The sequence below is a fragment of the Carica papaya genome, chromosome 1, assembly GCF_054855325.1.
Source record: "Carica papaya isolate Zhongbai chromosome 1, ASM5485532v1, whole genome shotgun sequence".
NCBI classification, from domain to species: domain Eukaryota; kingdom Viridiplantae; phylum Streptophyta; class Magnoliopsida; order Brassicales; family Caricaceae; genus Carica; species Carica papaya.
In genome coordinates, this window is record NC_142309.1 from 17542119 (window position 1) to 17560562 (window position 18444).

At 37.1% G+C, this 18444-nt stretch overlaps 1 protein-coding gene and 1 pseudogene across 3 annotated transcripts; one reads left to right on the forward strand and one right to left on the reverse strand.

The window, feature by feature from the left end:
* The first annotated feature begins 7613 nt into the window (after positions 1 to 7613).
* On the forward strand, positions 7614 to 14561 carry LOC110813235 (Methylthiotransferase). Of its 3 annotated transcripts, none has more exons than XM_088221268.1 (11): positions 7614 to 7947; positions 8026 to 8064; positions 8254 to 8345; positions 9089 to 9338; positions 9541 to 9660; positions 9768 to 9843; positions 10848 to 11056; positions 11223 to 11331; positions 11731 to 11823; positions 13229 to 13389; positions 13860 to 14561. In XM_088221268.1, exons 1-11 carry the CDS (start codon positions 7759 to 7761, stop codon positions 14379 to 14381), a joined length of 1860 nt encoding a protein of 619 aa, XP_088077394.1. In that variant the 5' UTR covers positions 7614 to 7758; the 3' UTR covers positions 14382 to 14561. The 3 variants fall into 3 exon arrangements, with proteins under 3 accessions (XP_088077394.1, XP_088077395.1, XP_088077393.1); XM_088221269.1 differs by having other exon boundaries at positions 13872 to 14561; XM_088221267.1 differs by having other exon boundaries at positions 7615 to 7947; positions 13845 to 14561.
* A 210-nt stretch (positions 14562 to 14771) lies between these two features.
* LOC110813234 (multiple C2 domain and transmembrane region protein 6 pseudogene) lies at positions 14772 to 17590 on the reverse strand (annotated as a pseudogene).
* Between the last annotated feature and the right edge of the window lie 854 nt (positions 17591 to 18444).

Below are 18444 nucleotides of genomic sequence, written 5' to 3' on the forward strand. Positions count from 1 at the left end.
AGTAGAAAAAATGCAGGTATGTTGCCTCACATAATAGTTTCTGAATGCAAGGTAATAGGGGTTGCACGGCAAATATGACTTCAGGACTTGAAAAGGGTTACATGTCTGACCCATCTAATAGTCCAACCCAAATTAATCTAGAGAATAAAAGAAGCCTAATTAACCGATTCCACCATAGCAGTTCTCAAGAAGGATGTAGAACAAGGAGTAAGTCCAGAATTTTGAGTCTTTACCGATGGGCTGCTCAGATTTTAGGATAGAGTGTGTGTTCCAGATGACAGTGAACTGAAAATGGACATCAAGACAGAAGCTCATAGCTCAAAGTTTGCCATACATCCCAAAAGTACTAAAATGTATTAAAGTATGTGATCTCAGTTTTGGTAGAGCGAGATAAAAAGGGAGATAACCGACTTTGCCTCCAAGTGTGGTATGTCAACACGTTAAGACAAACTATCAACACTTAAACAGACTACTTTAACTATTACCGATCCTGGAGTAGAAGTGAGAACATATCACAATTGATTTCGTGATAAGGTTGCCTAAAGCACGCTCAGGACATGATACTATTTAGATAATTGTCGACTGACTCACTAAGTCCTCTCATTTCTTAGCTATCAAGATGACCGACTCCTTGAACAAGTTAGTTATAATCTATATCTAAGAGATAGTCAGGTTACATGAAGTTCCGGTGACTTTGGTATTCGACAGAGACACCAGGTTTACTTCTGGATTTTGGTCTAATTTTCAGAAAACTATGAGAACGAAATTGTCTCTTAGCACTGCATTCCACCCTCAGACCGATGGACAATCAGAGAGGACGATTCGCACACTGGAGGATATGCTCCGAGTTTGTGTTCTAGATTTTGGGGCCCATTGGGATGATCACCTACCTTTGATAGAGTTTGTTTATAATAATAGCTATCAAGCAAACATCGACATGACCCCGTATGAGACGTTATATGGTTGACCTTGTAGGTCGCTGATTTGCTGGGAAGAGATGGGCGATAAAAAATTATTTGGCCCGGATCTTGTAGAAGAGACTACAACCAAAATACTTAAAATCAAGAAGAACATCCAGACAGCTCAGAGCAGACAGAAGAGTTATGCGGACATCCAGAAGAAGGATTTAAAATTTGAGAAAGGCGATCGAGTATTTTAAATAAGGTTTGACAAGAGGGAGAAATTAAATTCCCGGTTCATTGGGCCATTTGAAAATTTAGACAAGATTGGTACGTCCGCCTACAGACTAGCACTACCTCCAGAGCTATCTTGGGTCCATACTGTGTTTTATGTATTCATACTATGCAAGTATAACCCGAACTCCTTATACATCCTGTCCCACGAGCCCCTTTCACTCCAGTAGCATCTATCCTATGAGGAGGTACCAGTAGGTACTGTAGACCGAAAGAACAGAGTATTTTGCAAAAGAAAAATTCCATTTGTCAAGGTCCTATAGTAGAATCATAGTCAGGAAGAGGCCAATTGGAAAATATAATTAGACTTCAGAGCCCAGTACCCCCAACTGTTCAACTAAGTGAGAGAGTGACAAATTTGAGATACCAAATTTTCTTAAGGAGAAGAGAGTTGTAATACTCGAACTCGAAAATCGGTCCGGGATGATTTTTTTTATTCTAAAAAATATATATATATTTTAAAGTAATTTTATTTATTTTAATTTGGTTTTATTGAATTTTTTTGAAAAAAATGAATTAAGGACGAAATTAAAAGTAATTTTGAGAAAAATGGGTGAAAATTTAAGTTCCGGAGGTATTTTTGAAAGAAAAATTAGAAATAGGGGGTTAAAATATAAAAAGAAAAAATTTGGCCACGTGGGACGATCCAGTCAGCATCCACGGCGAAACAGAGCACGCAGCATGGCAAAACATGCTGACATCGGCACCACATGGACGATCCACGTACTTGGCAATCCGACAGTTCCAATCACGTCTTGCATGCACGGACAGCTCAGATGCATTCTCTCTTTAGACATGATTAGACGGGCGAGATCAATCGTGATGAATGACCTAGATTCATCCACGCAATTAGGACGACTCTCCTCGCTCCACGTTGATGCAGACAGACGGTCAAATCGACGTGGGATGGGTATTTAAACATCACGTCTTACGGAACCCTAACCCTAGCTACACCTGCCCTTACCGGAGAAGAACAACTAGACACCAGAGAAGGAAACCGACCCCGTCACCGCACTGGAGCCACCGTCGACTGCTAAAAAAAGTAAATTTTTTCCTTCCTGCTTGGAATTTGATTTCGAGTCTCCCTATGGCCATATCGAAGAGAAAAAGACAGCGGGTGAGCCGAAAATTGCGGGCAAAGCCTGATGGAGCTGCTGCAGCCAAAATTCTAAAATTCCTCCGATGAGCTCCTTCCCATATTTTGTTCCACACAATTCTTTAACCATTGTGTTTACCATCCTTTTCTGTGTAGGTTAGTCGAAGAAAAAACTCCAGCCGCGAAGGAGAACCAACAGAGCTGTTGCACTTGTAGACCACCCTCGCTGGTAGGTTTAGTTCTTTTTTTATTTTCTAGCCAACCGAAGCCTCTTAATGTATTTTTTGGTAGAAATACATGTAAAATCAGCCAAAATTAGTCAAAACTGGCTAGACCGAGGTGAACAACTACTGTGGGTGGCAAAGCCAACACCGGAGCACACGTCGACGCCGTGCTGAAACCCTAAAATTGGCTAAAAAGGGTTTTCAACATTAGTTTTGAGTTTTTTGGGAGTATTTTTAGGTATGTGACAAGTAACTTGATTTTTGCATAGAAAATTCAGGAAATCTGGGACCCGTTAAGAGACGTAATAGATAGTACAACGTTTCAAAATGCCGATCCGGTTATGGATCCCTTACCTATTCTCTATTACGGTAAATTGAGGCTTAATAATTAATAATTTCGTATTTTATAAAAATTAAAAAAATCTTAATAATAATTAATGTCACTAATGGAGCCGAAACTGGTCAGTGTACGATTTTTCTGGTTTACTATTTATTTCCTCCTGTGTTGTTTAAGATGTTTACTATTTCATTATATGTATTAAATTTCTAGTTTAAAATGTGTTCTTGATTGCTTGGTTTATTTGGTTTTTCCTGTACTATTTATTTGGTTATCTGGTTACTTGATTATTCGATTATGTTAAATTGTATCACTTGCTTAGATGTCGTTTAAATTAATCTGTGAATATGTAACGAGATGTTGATATGCGATTGGTGGCTGTTTGGATAATGAGAATCTATATATATGGAAGCTTACTAGGTACCCTGGGAAAGGGTGGACGGACCCGGTACATAGAGAACCCTACTGTGGATATTACTTCAGTCGAACGGGGTTAAGAAGTCCCATACCGGAAGGGTTTGAGAGATATGGTTCACATCATACTAGGCAGAGTATCGAGATGATAGTGTTTGACGTCCATTACCGAACGGGATATGAGAACAGCTGAGTAAATTGACAAATCTAGATATTGGATTCACGAGTAGAGAGACATCTCTATGCACCCCCAGGTGTCCCAATAAGCAGGTAAAAATAGAGAATGACTGATTTTACTCACTTGTACATGAAATTATAAATGATATATGGGTGTCATTTGGTTACTCTTCTTTATAGATTGACTTTTGAAAAACTCGTAACAGTAAGTATGAAAATAATGTTTTAATGTTAAAAGTATTTACTTAAATTAAGAGCTCAATTAGTTATTTAGTGATTTTTACTAACCTTTATTTTTCGTATCAGTGATTATTATGATATTCTTACTGGGCTAGTATAACTCACTCTTCTATTAACCATTTCAGATCAAGAGAACACAAATCTATATCTTGATCAATAAGAAGGTTGTGAGTAGTCTATCTCCCAGATCCCTTTAAGAGCTAGTGAAGATTAATCCCTTGGATACTTATCTATTTATTTTAAGTCATTTATTTGCTTTTTTTTACGAACCGTTATAGTAGAGACATTCCTGTAGCCTTATTGGATATTCTAATTTACTGTGAAAAAATATAAACCCTGATATCATTGTTCGCTTCCGCATTAAAGATAATAAATTTATTTATTTTGAGTTTCGGGCTTTTAAAAATTTATCAAAATATGCCACTAAAAATAGTATCTCCCTCTCCCCCCTACTCTATGTATATATATATATATATTTATATCTATTTATCTATTTCTTTTTTATTCTCGTAATTATTCTAGATTTAAGATGACAAGAAATGAGACAAGAGTCATTCTAGTCAACAACCTATTTCTAATGGTGATAGAATCATTCTCCTCCTCTCATTTACTAACTGTTTTTTTTTCATAAGTTTCACTTCAATATATAAAAATAAGAATTATATCTTAGAATTTCCTAAAATAAGTATATATTTATAATCGAAATTCTTGACCATTATGTTAAATTCGTCATGAATATACTGGTTATATAACGTGGAGGGTTCATCAAATATCACACACAGAAATATATACATAGTTTTTTTATAAATACAAATAGATTTTATTACTTTGTAAGTGTATTATGAAGTAACAGTAACTAAACTATAGTACTTGATTAAATAGAATTAAGGATATAATTCATTATTATATTAGTGAGATTATGATTATCAAATTGAAATATCTCTATGAGACTAATACATTTTTGAACAAAAATAATTTTTTACAGTGTTTATATTTATTTAATTATAATAGTTATAATAAGTTAAAAAGTACATAGATATGTTTTTTATTTATAAAAAATATATAACGACCCGTGAACTCCAAAAGAAATAAATTTAGTGTGGAATTGAAATAAATAGTTAAGCTTTACATTCTTTATACAATAATTCAGATTACGCAATAGGGATACGAGAATGACTCTTTTAAAAGAAATAACGAGAAATTAAAAAAATAAATAGAAAATATATAATTGGGCATCCTACTCGTAACCCTATTGTGGATCAGACTCTGGATCTTGGTTTTCTTGATCTGAAATGGTTGATGAAAGAATGAATTACAGTAGCTCAGTAAGAATATCACACTACTCACCGACACAGAAATGAAGGTTGGTAGAAATCATAAAAATAACTAATGAAGCTCTTAATTTAAGTAAATTTGTTTATCATAAATAAAATCATTTACCGCATACTTACCATAACGAGATTTCTAAAAAAACTAACTTATAAAGTCAATAACATAAACAATATCAAAATCTTATATTCAATCAGTCAGAATAACGACTTTTTCTTTTATCGGCCTATTGGTATCCATGAGGGTTCATAGGGAAGTCCCCACTACGCGTGAAACTTTTTTCAATATTTTCAATTAACGGGCTATCTCTATATCTTGTTTGGTATGAGCACTAGGAAATACCATCCCTCAATACCCCGTCCAGTATGAGGATGAAATGGGTCGTCCCCATACCCCGTTCGATATGAGCACCAAATTACCAATTCTCGATACCTCATCCGGTATGAGACAACGTTCATGGTAGGGTTCCCTATGTACCCGGTCCGTCCACCATCTCCCAAGATATCCAGTAAGACTACCGTTCATCCATTTACTTAATTAAACAATTTTTCGTTTACATTTAATTTCTAGTTTCTCAATTTAACTTCAATTACATAAAACAAGTAATACATGCATCAAGAAAATACAATCATATCATCATACTAATTTCATTGTATTATCATGCATTCGAAATTGTAAAATCAACCAATCAACTAAAGACGACAAACAGTAATAAATAACCGATTTTGACTCCATTAGTGACCTATAATTAATTACAGATATTTTTTAAACTATACAAAATATCGTATTAATATTAATTAAACTTCAATTCCATAACAGAAAATAAGGTGAGAGATTATTACTCGAATTGTTGTCCGACGCTAAGTTTTTGACTACACCTACTAACGGTCCTCGGGTTCCTTGAATTTTTCTTCAGAGATTAAAACAAGCTTCAAGTATCTAAAAATACCCCAAAAAACCCAAAATCAGTGTTAGAAACCCTTTCTGGCTAATTCTGAAATTTTGGCACAGCAGCTCTGCCGTGCTCCAGTGTGGGCACTGCCGTCGTTTGTCTAGGATTAGTTATTTTCAGCCGATTTTGTACCAATACCTATGAGAAAATATGTTAAGTGGCCTCAGTTGGCAAAAAAAAGTCGAAAAACCGAAGCTTATCGACGACGAGGTTCTCCGGTGCGGTGGCTCCATTGGCTCACCTTTGCGGTTGGGTGTTTTGCTTCGGTCAACCTATAGAGAAAGGGATGGTGATTACAATGGTAGAAAAATTACACGAAACGAAAATCGAGAAGGGCCTCATCGGAAGCGGTGTTTGCTTTTTTCTGCGGCAGCAACGCCGGGCTTTGTCTGTGGTTTCTAGCTCATCCGCCGGTCCTTTTGATCTAATTTGGCCATGGGGGTGTTCAAAATTAAATTTCGAGCGAATGAGAAATTTTTTACCTTTTTTGGCGGTCAGAAGTGGCTCCGGAGTGGTGGCAGGCGGCGATCAACTCCCTTTCTGGTGACTAGCTCTTCTTCTCCGACGGGGGGTCTGGCGGCTAGGGGTAGAGTTTGGTGTGAAAATGGTTATTTATATTCGTCTCTTTTTAATCTGGACCGTCCATCATGTTTGATCTGAACCGTCCGATCGCGTTTAAATAAGGAGTGAATTTGGACCGTTCATCACGATTTGATTTACACCATCCAATCGCGTTTAAATAGGAAGTGGATCTAGACCATTCATCGCGATTTGATCTGGACTGTCTGATCGCGTTTAAAGGGGGAACGGATCCAGACAATCCGTGCGCGTGGGAACAAATCCGGACCGTCTGATCACAGACACGCGGATCGCCAGCGTGGCCTCCCGTATGGCACCGCGTCAGCGTGCCTTGCCACACGACACGCTCCGGTTGGTCGAGGCTACTGACTGAGCATTCTACGTGGTACAATTTTCTTAAATTACATTTTTACCTCCAGTTTCTGATTTTTCTTTCAAAAACACTATCAGAATCCAAATTTTTACTATTTTTTTTCAAAATTATTTTCAATTTCATCATTCACCTATTTTTTTTATTTTTATATTAAATAAAAATTTAAAAATTAAAAATTATATTTATACATTAATTTTAATTATATTAAAATTAATTAAGGGTATTACAAAATATGTAGATATGTTTTCGCAATGCAAGCGGGAATCTTTTTAACTTAGGCAATTCTTGAAAAAATAGAAAGTATTGTTAAATTTATGCAAATTCACGTGTAATTCAATAATGAGAATTTGTACATTATATTAGGATGACAAAAAAATTGTATGAAATTTTATTTATAATTATATATAAACTCATTTTATTATTTTTGGATGGCAATTCATCATCTTATAGCTAAAAATAAATTTTATATAAATTTTTATTTATTCCAAACATAATCATAATATTGTTATTCGGTTGAGAAGATAATTTGTTTCACAAAAGGCCAAAAGAAAAAGAAAAAATATAGTTCCCTCAAAAATTAAAATTGAAAATGATAATTATAATTGATAAAATATACGGATATTAAATTTATAATTAAAATATTATTTTATAATATAAAAAATTATTTACAAAATAATAAAAAGATTGGGAGGACCAGACTAGTTGAACTTTTACTGGCCTCTACCAGGGCCCATGTTCGTCTCTCCCCCTCTCTGCTTCTTCTTCCTCTCGAAAAGTAAGGCCAGAGCTCCCTCCCTCTTTCTGTGCGCTTACTCACGCCGGAGCTTGAGCAGAGACCAAGAAAATGGAAGACATAGAGGATCTGTTAGTCGGCAGGGGAGCTGAGGGTGCTCCGCCCGGTTTCCGGTTACCATTAACCTCTGTTGGAGTTGTTCCCAGGAAGAATAGGAATAGAACTAAGCTGAACGACGATAAGATTTCCCCAATTTATGACCCTCTCACCCCTCCTTCCCTCAAAATCCCTGGCACTCAGGTCCTTCTCTCTCTCTAATGTCTCCTTGAAAGTGTGCTTATCAATGTTGTTGCTTAATTTAGTTTCTGTTTGTTGCAGACCATATATATAAAGACTTTTGGATGCTCACATAACCAGGTTTTGAATGCTGTCTATTCTATTAACTTGATTTTAGGGCAACTTCCTCTTCCTTTTGGTGGTAGTAGATAGTTAATTACATGATTGTTACTTGTAATCGTTGCTTACGGTATCTGTCTCCCTCGTCATGTCAACTTCTTTCCTTGTTTCTATCATTTGTTTTTATGATTTTTTACTCTTTTGTACCAGAGTGACAGTGAGTATATGGCTGGTCAGCTTTCAGCATTTGGTTATTTATTGGCTGACGATCCAGAAGAGGCAGATCTGTGGCTAATAAACACGTAAAATTCATTGTTTTTTTTTTCTATTTACATCCCTAAATCTTCTAGTTCTCTTAATTTCATTGCCTATTTCCAGATTTCATACGGTAAACAAAATAATGCTCTGGTGGATGCTTCAATTCCTTGTATCTAATGGTATTATCATTTTTAAGGATTAATTTTATGCGGCAGCTCATCCATTCAGCCGCCCATGAGTTCAAGCTGTTTATATCAGCTGGTTAATTGCGGAAATCACTGGAAAGATATAGTCTAATCGTATAAATAACTTTCCTTCTCATCATTGGAAAAATATGGTCGATGCTTTCTTTCCTATTGTGCATGACTGCAGTAACTGATGTTATGTACAGTCAGTAAAGCATTATGATTGCACCTTCTTCCATTGTGTTTTATCCCTCTAAGGCTCAGTTATCTATCTTGAAAGGCCAGATTCTGCATTATAAACAAATGGATTGCTTTTCTTACTGCCATCAGCTGCAAAATAGTAATTCTTAACTGTTTGTTTTTACCTTCTACAAGAAACTGCCATTAAAAGGTTTAAATTTATCATGTATTTTATCTGTAAGAATGCTAGTCTAATCCGCATTTTTCAAACTGTTTTGATGATACTGGAGATGCCAGCCTCTCTGGCTTCCCCTGGCTTTTATGCTAGGGTCATATTTGTTTGTTTAAAGTAAATAAAATCCTTCTGTATTTGGAAATTTTTAGTGTTAATGCATAATGTTACTTTGCATTGCCTGATACAGATGTACTGTGAAATCTCCAAGCCAGTCTGCTATGAACACAATAATAGCAAAAGGAAAATCTGCTAAAAAGCCTCTGGTGGTAGCTGGGTGTGTGCCTCAAGGAAGTCGAGATCTGAAGGAGTTAGAAGGGGTCAGTATCATTGGTGTCCAGCAAATTGACCGTGTAGTTGAAATTGTAGAGGAAACCCTGAAGGGTCATGAAGTGCGTCTTTTGACTCGCAAGATTTTGCCAGCACTTGACCTTCCTAAGGTGCAATGTAGATAAAAATTCTGGTTTTTTCATATCCTTGTGATAAGCTAAATTTGTTTGAAGCCATTTCTGATACATGGTTGGCATTATTGATATCTGTGCTTTAGTGATACTTTGGCATTTTCTGAGAAATATGTGTTGCTTTTATTAACACTTATCTGATATTCTTCTCTTCTTAAGTTTTACTTAATTCTTTCAACAGGTGAGAAAAAATAAGTTTGTCGAGATTCTCCCAATTAATGTTGGCTGTTTAGGTGCTTGTACCTATTGCAAGACAAAGCATGCACGTGGTCATTTGGGAAGCTATACAGTTGATAGCCTTGTATGTTCATCTCAAAGATTACTGGCTGTTCTTTCTATTTGGCTTTGTATCTTTTTTTTTTTTTTTAAATTCTATTTGGCTTTGATCTATTTACATTTTTACTTTAGGTGGGACGAGTAAGAACTGTCATAGGTGATGGAGTTAAAGAAATATGGTTGAGCAGTGAAGATACTGGAGCATATGGTAGTTTCTTGTCCTTGTTTACATTTTTATAATCTGTCTTTTGATCTGAAAATTGTTTTTGTTATTTTTCGTGGTTTCGTAATTTATTTGATGATGTGAAGTTACCTGTTAAGAAAGGCACTATACTGGGTTACCTTTGCGCTAAACATTATTCCTGAGCCATTAAGCAATGAACCAAGTTAAATTGTTTAATTATTGCACTAGAACTAATGATTTATACAACCTATTATTAGCATCTAGTATCCAATGGTGTTGGCTTTTGGTAGAAGAAGCATTTTTGCCCAGAAGCAAATGCTTTGCCACGGTCCTGGGCTTGCAATAGCAGTTGGGGGGCCAAACTGTGTGTCGGAGCAAGCTGGTTGCTTGTTTCTGTGAACTCCAGCCTTTTCAGCCTGTAATGAGACTTGTCAAAATAAACATATTTACAGGATAGCTCTAATTCAAAGAGAAGCCTCCAGAGATAGCTTTAATTTTTCTTAAAATAGCTTATAAGCTTTATTAATCAAAATAAACATATTTACAGGAAGCTATTAAGAATTAGATCCCTATTAGCTTTAGTTTTTCTTGAAATAGCTTATAAGCTCTAATTCAAAGAGAAGCCTCCAGAGATAGCTTTAGTTTTTCTTAAAATAGCTTATAAGCTTTATTAATCAAAATAAACATATTTACAGGAAGCTATTAAGAATTAGATCCCTATTAGACCACCAGGATTTCTAGATCCTGTACTAACCTAAATCCAACTCCTAAATCAGCAATAAATTAAACATAACATAATATAGAGTCCTAAACCAAATTTCCTAATAGAATCCTAGACTCCAGCCAGGTCTGAGGTAAACCTGGAAACTGTCTAGGAAGCAGTTTTCCCTCCCTTGCCGTGGGTCCCATGATGTAGACATTACCAGAAAATGTATCCTGGTTACTAGCCTGGCTTTAACATGCAATAAGAACTGAAGCTTTTTGTGTAAACTAAAGTGTTTGTCCAAATAATTTGAGTCTTCTTGCAGGTCGCGATATTGGGGTTAATCTTCCCATCTTGTTAAATGCTATTGTTGCTGAACTTCCTTCTGATGGGAGCACAATGCTAAGAATTGGGATGACCAACCCTCCTTTTATTCTTGAGCACTTGAAAGAGATAGCTGCTGTTTTGCGCCACCCATGTGTATACTCCTTTCTTCATGTTCCAGTCCAATCTGGAAGTGATGCTGTCTTGAGTGTAAGTACACAATTTTTGGATGGACCATCCACTTTTAAGGCTGATGATTACTGCACCTTCCATTTTCCTCCCTCTATCTCTTTCGTTTTGTCTAGGATTCCAATTATAAATGCTCTTTGGAAAACAGTTCCTTCATTTTAGCATTTGACTATTGTTATTGGCTCAGGCAATGAACCGAGAATATACAGTGACTGAATTCAGGACCGTTGTAGATACCTTGACAGAACTTGTGCCAGGAATGCAGATCGCAACTGATATAATTTGTGGATTCCCCGGTTAGTATGTTCACTTGGCGTCCTCCCTCTTCTTTCTAGTTTCTTTGCATTTATTTTTAAACGTTCCAAATTGTAATCTGGTCAGCCGGTGTAAATGTTAAAGTTGCTACTGCTTTTGAAATGGTTAACTGCACATGTATTTTTGTAAAATGATGTTCAGCATAGGGGGTTACCAATGCCTGTCAGAAAATTAAGCATATGATTTATCCTGTCCCTGGAACTACATGAATTCTTATGTATATGGTCTGGTAGTCATACAAACATGTGCTCTGCCTCTATAAAAACATGGAAATGGTAATCAACAATATGTCCACCCTCTATAGAGAAAATCCTGTTGATTTGTTGAGGATCTATTTTGATACTGCTTCAGTGAATAATATTCTTTCCTTCATATTTCAGGTGAAACGGATGAAGATTTTGCTCGAACAGTGAGCCTTGTTAAGGAATACAGGTTCTCCCAAGTTCATATTTCACAGTTCTATCCTAGACCAGGTATGGCATTAAGACCTCTGATACGATCATTTCTAAATTCCATGATATTCTCTATAATGTAGATTGGAAGAGTGGGTCCTTTTTATGACAACAACCTTGTTTTCAGGCAAGAAAACATGTTTTCTTACATTAAGGGTGCTTCTAACGACTATGTTTTGTTCATATTATATCGTGTACTATATTAGTTTGTTTCTTCATTCATTAGCATTCATTAGTTACACATTTCAAGGTTCTGTGGAGGATTTTCTATTAGTGCCAGAGAAATATCAGGTCATAAACTTTGTCGACAGTTTTCAACTATGATCAACTATTACATGGATATGTTAATCAACTATGGCCATCTGGCCTAGTGGTCATAGGCACGCCACTGATGAAATAAAAGATCTCCTTGGGATACTCCCACAGAAAATTAATTAATTAAATAGACACTTCAATGTGTCAGTCAATTTATACATATTCATCGAAGCATGTGTCTGCCTCAGTGTTATCTAATCTGAAATTGAAACCCAAATTTGTGTAGCTGCAGGTATTATTAGGCTAAGCCCGTTATTTAAGAAAAAAAATTGATTATTTCAAAAAATTATTAGGCTAAGGCTCCTGGTGAATATGGAACTTACCTACCAGTTCGTACCATCAGAGTGTCCTACCTTGGAGCATAATGAGATTTATATGCGAGTTGCATGGCAGTAGAGGTTCATCCTCATTTTTTGTTGTACTTATTGCAAATTAGCAACTGAAAAATTCAGTTGAGGGTAAAAACCTTGCTCCCTTATTTCATTGGAAAGTTTTTGTTTTGCACCAGTGCCTAAATAGATACATAAAGAACTGGGGAAGGTACAGTCTTATTCCCCATGTTTTCCCCTTATTGGAATTGAAATTTTATTTTTTTGTGACAGTTCAGTACTCTGTACTGTAGTTTTTTAGTGCTTACATAAAATCTTCAGTTTTTACAGGACATTCACTTGTTTGGATTTCCAAACAGGAAACATGGAAATCCAAAGCTAAATAAATAAAACTTTGGAAAAGAAGGAAGATAATATCTTAAAAGTTCACTGATTTATGTGCAATAAAAAAACCAACAATAAGGTATCAAACTGTCACAAAAAAATTGAATTGCGATAAGGCAAAACCATATAGGGTGAAACAGTAATTTTACCTAAATTGAACTTCTGGTAATTGGTATATGGATGGCAGGGCCAATTTTTGTACGTAATATAGGTGTTCATTAACTTCGTTGTGATAAGGAAATTGTTGTATATTCTGGACGCCAGTTGGTAATTAATAATATAACATGATAAGCTAATTTGTTAGGTTTAGAATCATGATACTCTTATTACCAATCAATTGAATTGTTGACTGACAAATAGTTAATGAGTTAAATGATTTGATTTTCTTTTTAATCCAGGGACACCTGCAGCAAGAATGAAGAAGGTTCCAAGCACAACAGTGAAGAACCGAAGCCGTGAATTGACGTCTGTTTTTGAAGCTTTCCAACCTTACAATGGAATGGAAGGCAGAGTTGAAAGAATATGGATAACTGATATAGCAACTGACAGAGTTCACTTGGTAAGCCTGACTGCAAGTGACTTTATTAATGAAACTCTTAGGTTTTCACCATCATCTTGGTATCTTATTGAGAATCTGCTTTCGTATTGTCTGGTGGTTTCTTACTGATTGTCTCAGGGAGCATTTGAATGGAATGTAAACTCTATTTGGCTGGTGTTTCATATGTAATGTCTCTGTCCGAATAGGTGATGTCTTACTGTCTTTCCTGTGGAACAAATTTCAATGAACTGTTGCCATGACAGGATGGCTTCATTCTCTTAGATCATTCAGTAAATTATCTGAGCACTTTTGTCGTATATCATCCAATCAGCAAAACATCATCTTTTTTAACCCTAGGTTCTCTTGACTCTTTTTTACTTGGTAGGAAAATGAATTGTTTTGGTAGTGGTTGGTCACCGTTGATGCTTTTTCTATTTTTCTATTTCTCCAATTTTGTGGTCCTTGATTTCCCCAAGGTTGGACATACCAAGGGATATGTGCAGGTTCTTGTAATTGCTCCGGAGGGTTTGTTGGGTACTTCTGCTATTGTAAAGATAACATCTGTGGGAAGATGGTCGGTTTTTGGAGAGGTGATTGAGATTGTCAACCAACCAAATAACAAAACAGCTACAAACTGGAGAGTGTCGAGTGAGCACAAATGTTCATCCCTTTCTGACCCATACAAGCCTTGTTCATGCTCCGGATTGTCAGAATCTTGTGCCTGTGGACCAGAAAGCTGCAGAGGACAACAGAGTAATTTTTCAAAGAGGGAACTGTTGGAAGATCAAAGCAAAAGAAATCTTGCTGGATGGTTCCTACGGAAGCGGAATAATCTAGTGCGAAAGAAAATACAGAGTGAGAAAGCCTCAGGAGTGAAGAAGCAAGAACAGTCTCGTGGAAGCACGGGTGAATGGGATTTCATTGATAGAGTGCTTCTCGGTGGAATGCTTGTCAGCTCCTTCACAGTTATAATTTTACTCATATATCTTTACATAACTCTGTTGTCCAAGTAAACTTTATCTCTGTAATTATTTTGGAGAGAAATTTCATGAAGGATTTAGTACCATACATGGATTTTGTCTTTATTCTTGGAGTAATCAGTCCTAGAAGCGAGCTTCTTTGTTGCCAAATTTTGAGTCAATCATATCATCTGTAAGAACTCTGTTAAAATTTTTATCATATAATTAATAGCACTTCCATCTGTCCCCTTAGAACTTTGAGTTTAGCTGTTAAATTTACTGATAACCTGCCTGCAGTTTGTTTACTCAGCTGACTTTTTGGATATTGCTTCGAGAAGTACAAGCTGTGAGTGCTTATTCCTAAATAGAATCTGGAAATACAGTGCAAAAAAGAATGGTCGTTACCCAAGATGAATTTTGAAGAAAGAAGTTGAAATGTGGAACTCTGCAAAAAGTGAGATTCTTTTATAGCTGGTGGGACAGCAGGTAATCAAAAGCAAATAGCTGCTTTTCCTGTATTCTGCAATTATAATTATAGCAAATATGATTTTATTTACTGACTTCTGCACAATAATGGAGTAAATGAATGGTAACTGATTATAGTGCCTTGACTCGTTACAGTAGCATATCTGATTTTGCTGGCAATCTCTTGAAGAAATTGACAGGTAGGGAAGGCATCTTGTTCCTGAACCGTGGATGGCACAGCATGTAAAACCCAACCAATACAGCCACCACCTGCAATGGAGTCACGTAGATGAACATAGCTCAGACCAACGAGAAGATTATGAAGATAGCTGTAGCTCTTGGATCACGCCAGCTGAGTATGGCTTCTGCTCTTTCTCCTTGTGTAGCCAAGTCTCTGACAACTAACTCGACTCGACCTGCCACAGTTCGCAGCCGATCATACCTCATTCTGACAACATCTGAAGGTTTGTAGGTGGGAAATGTGTTGAATTCCTCATCAAGCTCATCTGGGTTTGTCCTGTCTGCCTGTGAAAGCCGGACGTCCATAAGAGGTGGGTGTCTTGCCCTGAGCCGGTAATTCCATATCCCAATAACAAAAAGGTAGAGGAAGATGGCGGGCAAGATAAGTTTCTGGTAGCAAACGAGTATCAAGAACAAAACATGGACAAGACAAGTAGTTGCCGGGTTTCTCCAGTTGCAGATATCGTGGAACCATCTGCAAACGAGAGAAATTGAAGAAGGCAACGACATTATGCACTGGAAATTTGCTTTGGTTCTTCTGAGGCTAAACATGTGGTCATCAACATCGAGCATGTACTCCACCACCTTGCGCCTCAGCAGTGGCTCTGCTCTCGCTAGTCTAGCCGCCACTATCTGTATTGCCTGGAACCGCAACATATCAATGTGCCTTACTGGTATAGGCTGTATTTAATGCATTTTTGGGAGCAATAACTTAGGGTATTGAATCAACATGTCAGTCCAAGCAGTACAAGTGAACCTCAAAGCTAACTAGAGCTCCCCATATTTCTTCAAACCCAAGGGTCTCAAAACCAGCAATGGGTAGTAATGGGTGTAGACTCTATCCATCTCCAAGATTGATAGCCGGATTCTCACCTTACGTATTCTCTGATCTCTAGCGTCTTCCTTGTGGTAGTTGGTGTGCGCATCGTCAAATACTCCGACTGTGATTACAGTGCATGGATCATGGACTTCCCAGGTATATTGTTCATTCCATCGAGGAGCTAGGGTGTCAAGCAGAGTCCTGGTTCGAACCCATTTGTTTCCATACTTGACTACACTGTACGCATCAGTTGTCCGCCCATCTTTGCTCTTTACAGGCAGCAAATTTCTAGCACTCAATATCCCAAGTTCAAGAATTCCAATGGTTTCCTTCCTTAGATGCTTTGACAATTGCTGCAGATCACTGCTGAAGTGAATTGACTCTTCAAGCACATTATACCCTGCGTTTAAACAGAGATGAAGCAGGATCTTGCTCGAGAATTTTTCCTTCTTCTCTGTCTCCTCTTCCGCAGCCAACAAAGGCTTGAAAAGATTGTACCAGCGGGGATCTGGAAGCTTGGGTTTATCAAGCCGTGTAACAGTGAAGTCTCTGATCAACAGTATAATCACTCTACCTAAAATCTCATCCTTGCCAGGTCCAATTCTGTCGTGGACGGACACAATGACCATGTCCTCAAAAGGTTTGGCGGCCACAAACATGAGCTCTTCGTTCCCAATTGGATTGATGGTTTGCGTTTTCACGCCGGTGGGTTTTGTCTGGTGGCCAAGGTTGACACTGACAAAAGTTTCTGTTGCTCGGCCCTTCTCCGACGATACAAGGTCCTGAGCTTGCATGACATGAATCTGAAGATAATGGAGCTTCGGGGAGATATAAACTTTGGATCTTGTGTTAGGCAAGATTAGAATGACTGGTGTTGTGAGCATTAGAATGCCAAGATTCTGGAAACGATTCGTCAACTTGGGTTCCAATCCCGACTGCAAGCATGATTTCACCTTTCGTCTTCTCCCTCTTCTTGTCCTCCAGTGTATACAACTGAGGGGCCAGGGGACTATCGGGCGGAACTCTGATTGGTACCTCTGCTAAATTGATTTCTACTATGCCTACAAAATCGCCTTTACCAATATCCTTTTCTTTTAAGGTAACTTAAAGCAAATTGGCCCGGAATCTCTGCCCTTGGAGAAAGCAAAAATCTGTTTCCAAACTGGGTTTTGGTTCTTTTCCTGATGCTTGGTCAGTCCTTATTAGTTTCCGAGCTTCACTTCGACGTACAGGTCAAGGCTGCCGGAGATATGCATTACGGGGAGATCTCTGGCCTTCACTACGCTGATGTAGAGGTACTGCATCTGCTTCACCAAATCGTAAGTGCTCGTCATCCTGTCACCTCCCCTGTACCCAAAGGAGGGTTGGTTTCCATCAATCCGAACTTGTTTGACATCTGCATGTGCGTCACAGCCGCTGCTTGCGATGGCCCTACAAGGGTGAAGTCTGTTCTGGTATCCCCCGCCGGCGCCTTTTCCCGCCATTGGTGAGTCTGGAAGGCAGGAGGTGGATCAGCATGACCTATAGAGGGAGAGGTGCTCACCTCTTCCTGAGTTCTTCTCCGGCATTGTTCCTTTTCATTTTTTGTAGTAACGATAAGTGAAGAGAAGAGTAGTAGTAGTGAACAAAAAGAAGACAAGATCTGTAGTAGGAGGAAGAGAAGATGGAGGTTGGAGGATGAAGACAGGAACATGTTAGAGAACAGAAAGAGCGAAGAAAAAAAGAAGAAAGGAGGAGAGAGAGGTTATTTGTGGAGGTGGCCCCCCAACGCACATACGTCTTTTTTTATGTAGGGAGATTTTGGTAGGCAATTTTATTTTACAGTTTGTCGAAAAAGAAAAATAATAAAAGCAAACAGTAGATATATGCAATTAGTAGCTTTATGAAATTCAAAAAACTGCTAAAATCTTGGGCATTTGATTTTGATTGTAAATTTTTTGAAATAAATTGAACATAGCCTTAAATCTAAACGACTATTTGTTAAGATTAAATATACTTTAAATGAATATTTAATATTATTAGTTCCTTAATTTCTCAATATATATGTATGTGATAACTACATTATCTTAAATATTTATGTACGCTTGAAAATCAAGATCTTTTACGTATCGTTTGCATAAGTCTCTGTAATTTTTTTTTTTAACAGTAAGCTTATATTCTTTTAATATTCTAAACATAATCAAAAATGTATTTCAAACAAATTTCGTAGTTCATATTTGAATTATTCAATTCTAAACCTAGTGTCGGGATTTGCTGTTATTTTCTGTTCATCTCAGCCCGTTACGTTTGCTTGAACATGAACAAAATACCCATATGTTTCTTTATCTGCACACAAGTAATTCATATATATATGAATATATGTTTTGTATTTTCAAACTTAAGTGTTAAATGTCAACATAAATTACATGCATTTTTTTGGGTAAACTAGAAGTGTAGCTTAAATAATTAACATGGACCAAACTTGTCTCTACTCAACACTCACTTGGACTGCAAATTATTCAATATTTGATTATATTTCATGTAATCATCATTTCTCAACAACCAATTCAGGGGAAACGGATGAAGATTTTGCTCAAATAGTGAGTCTTGTTA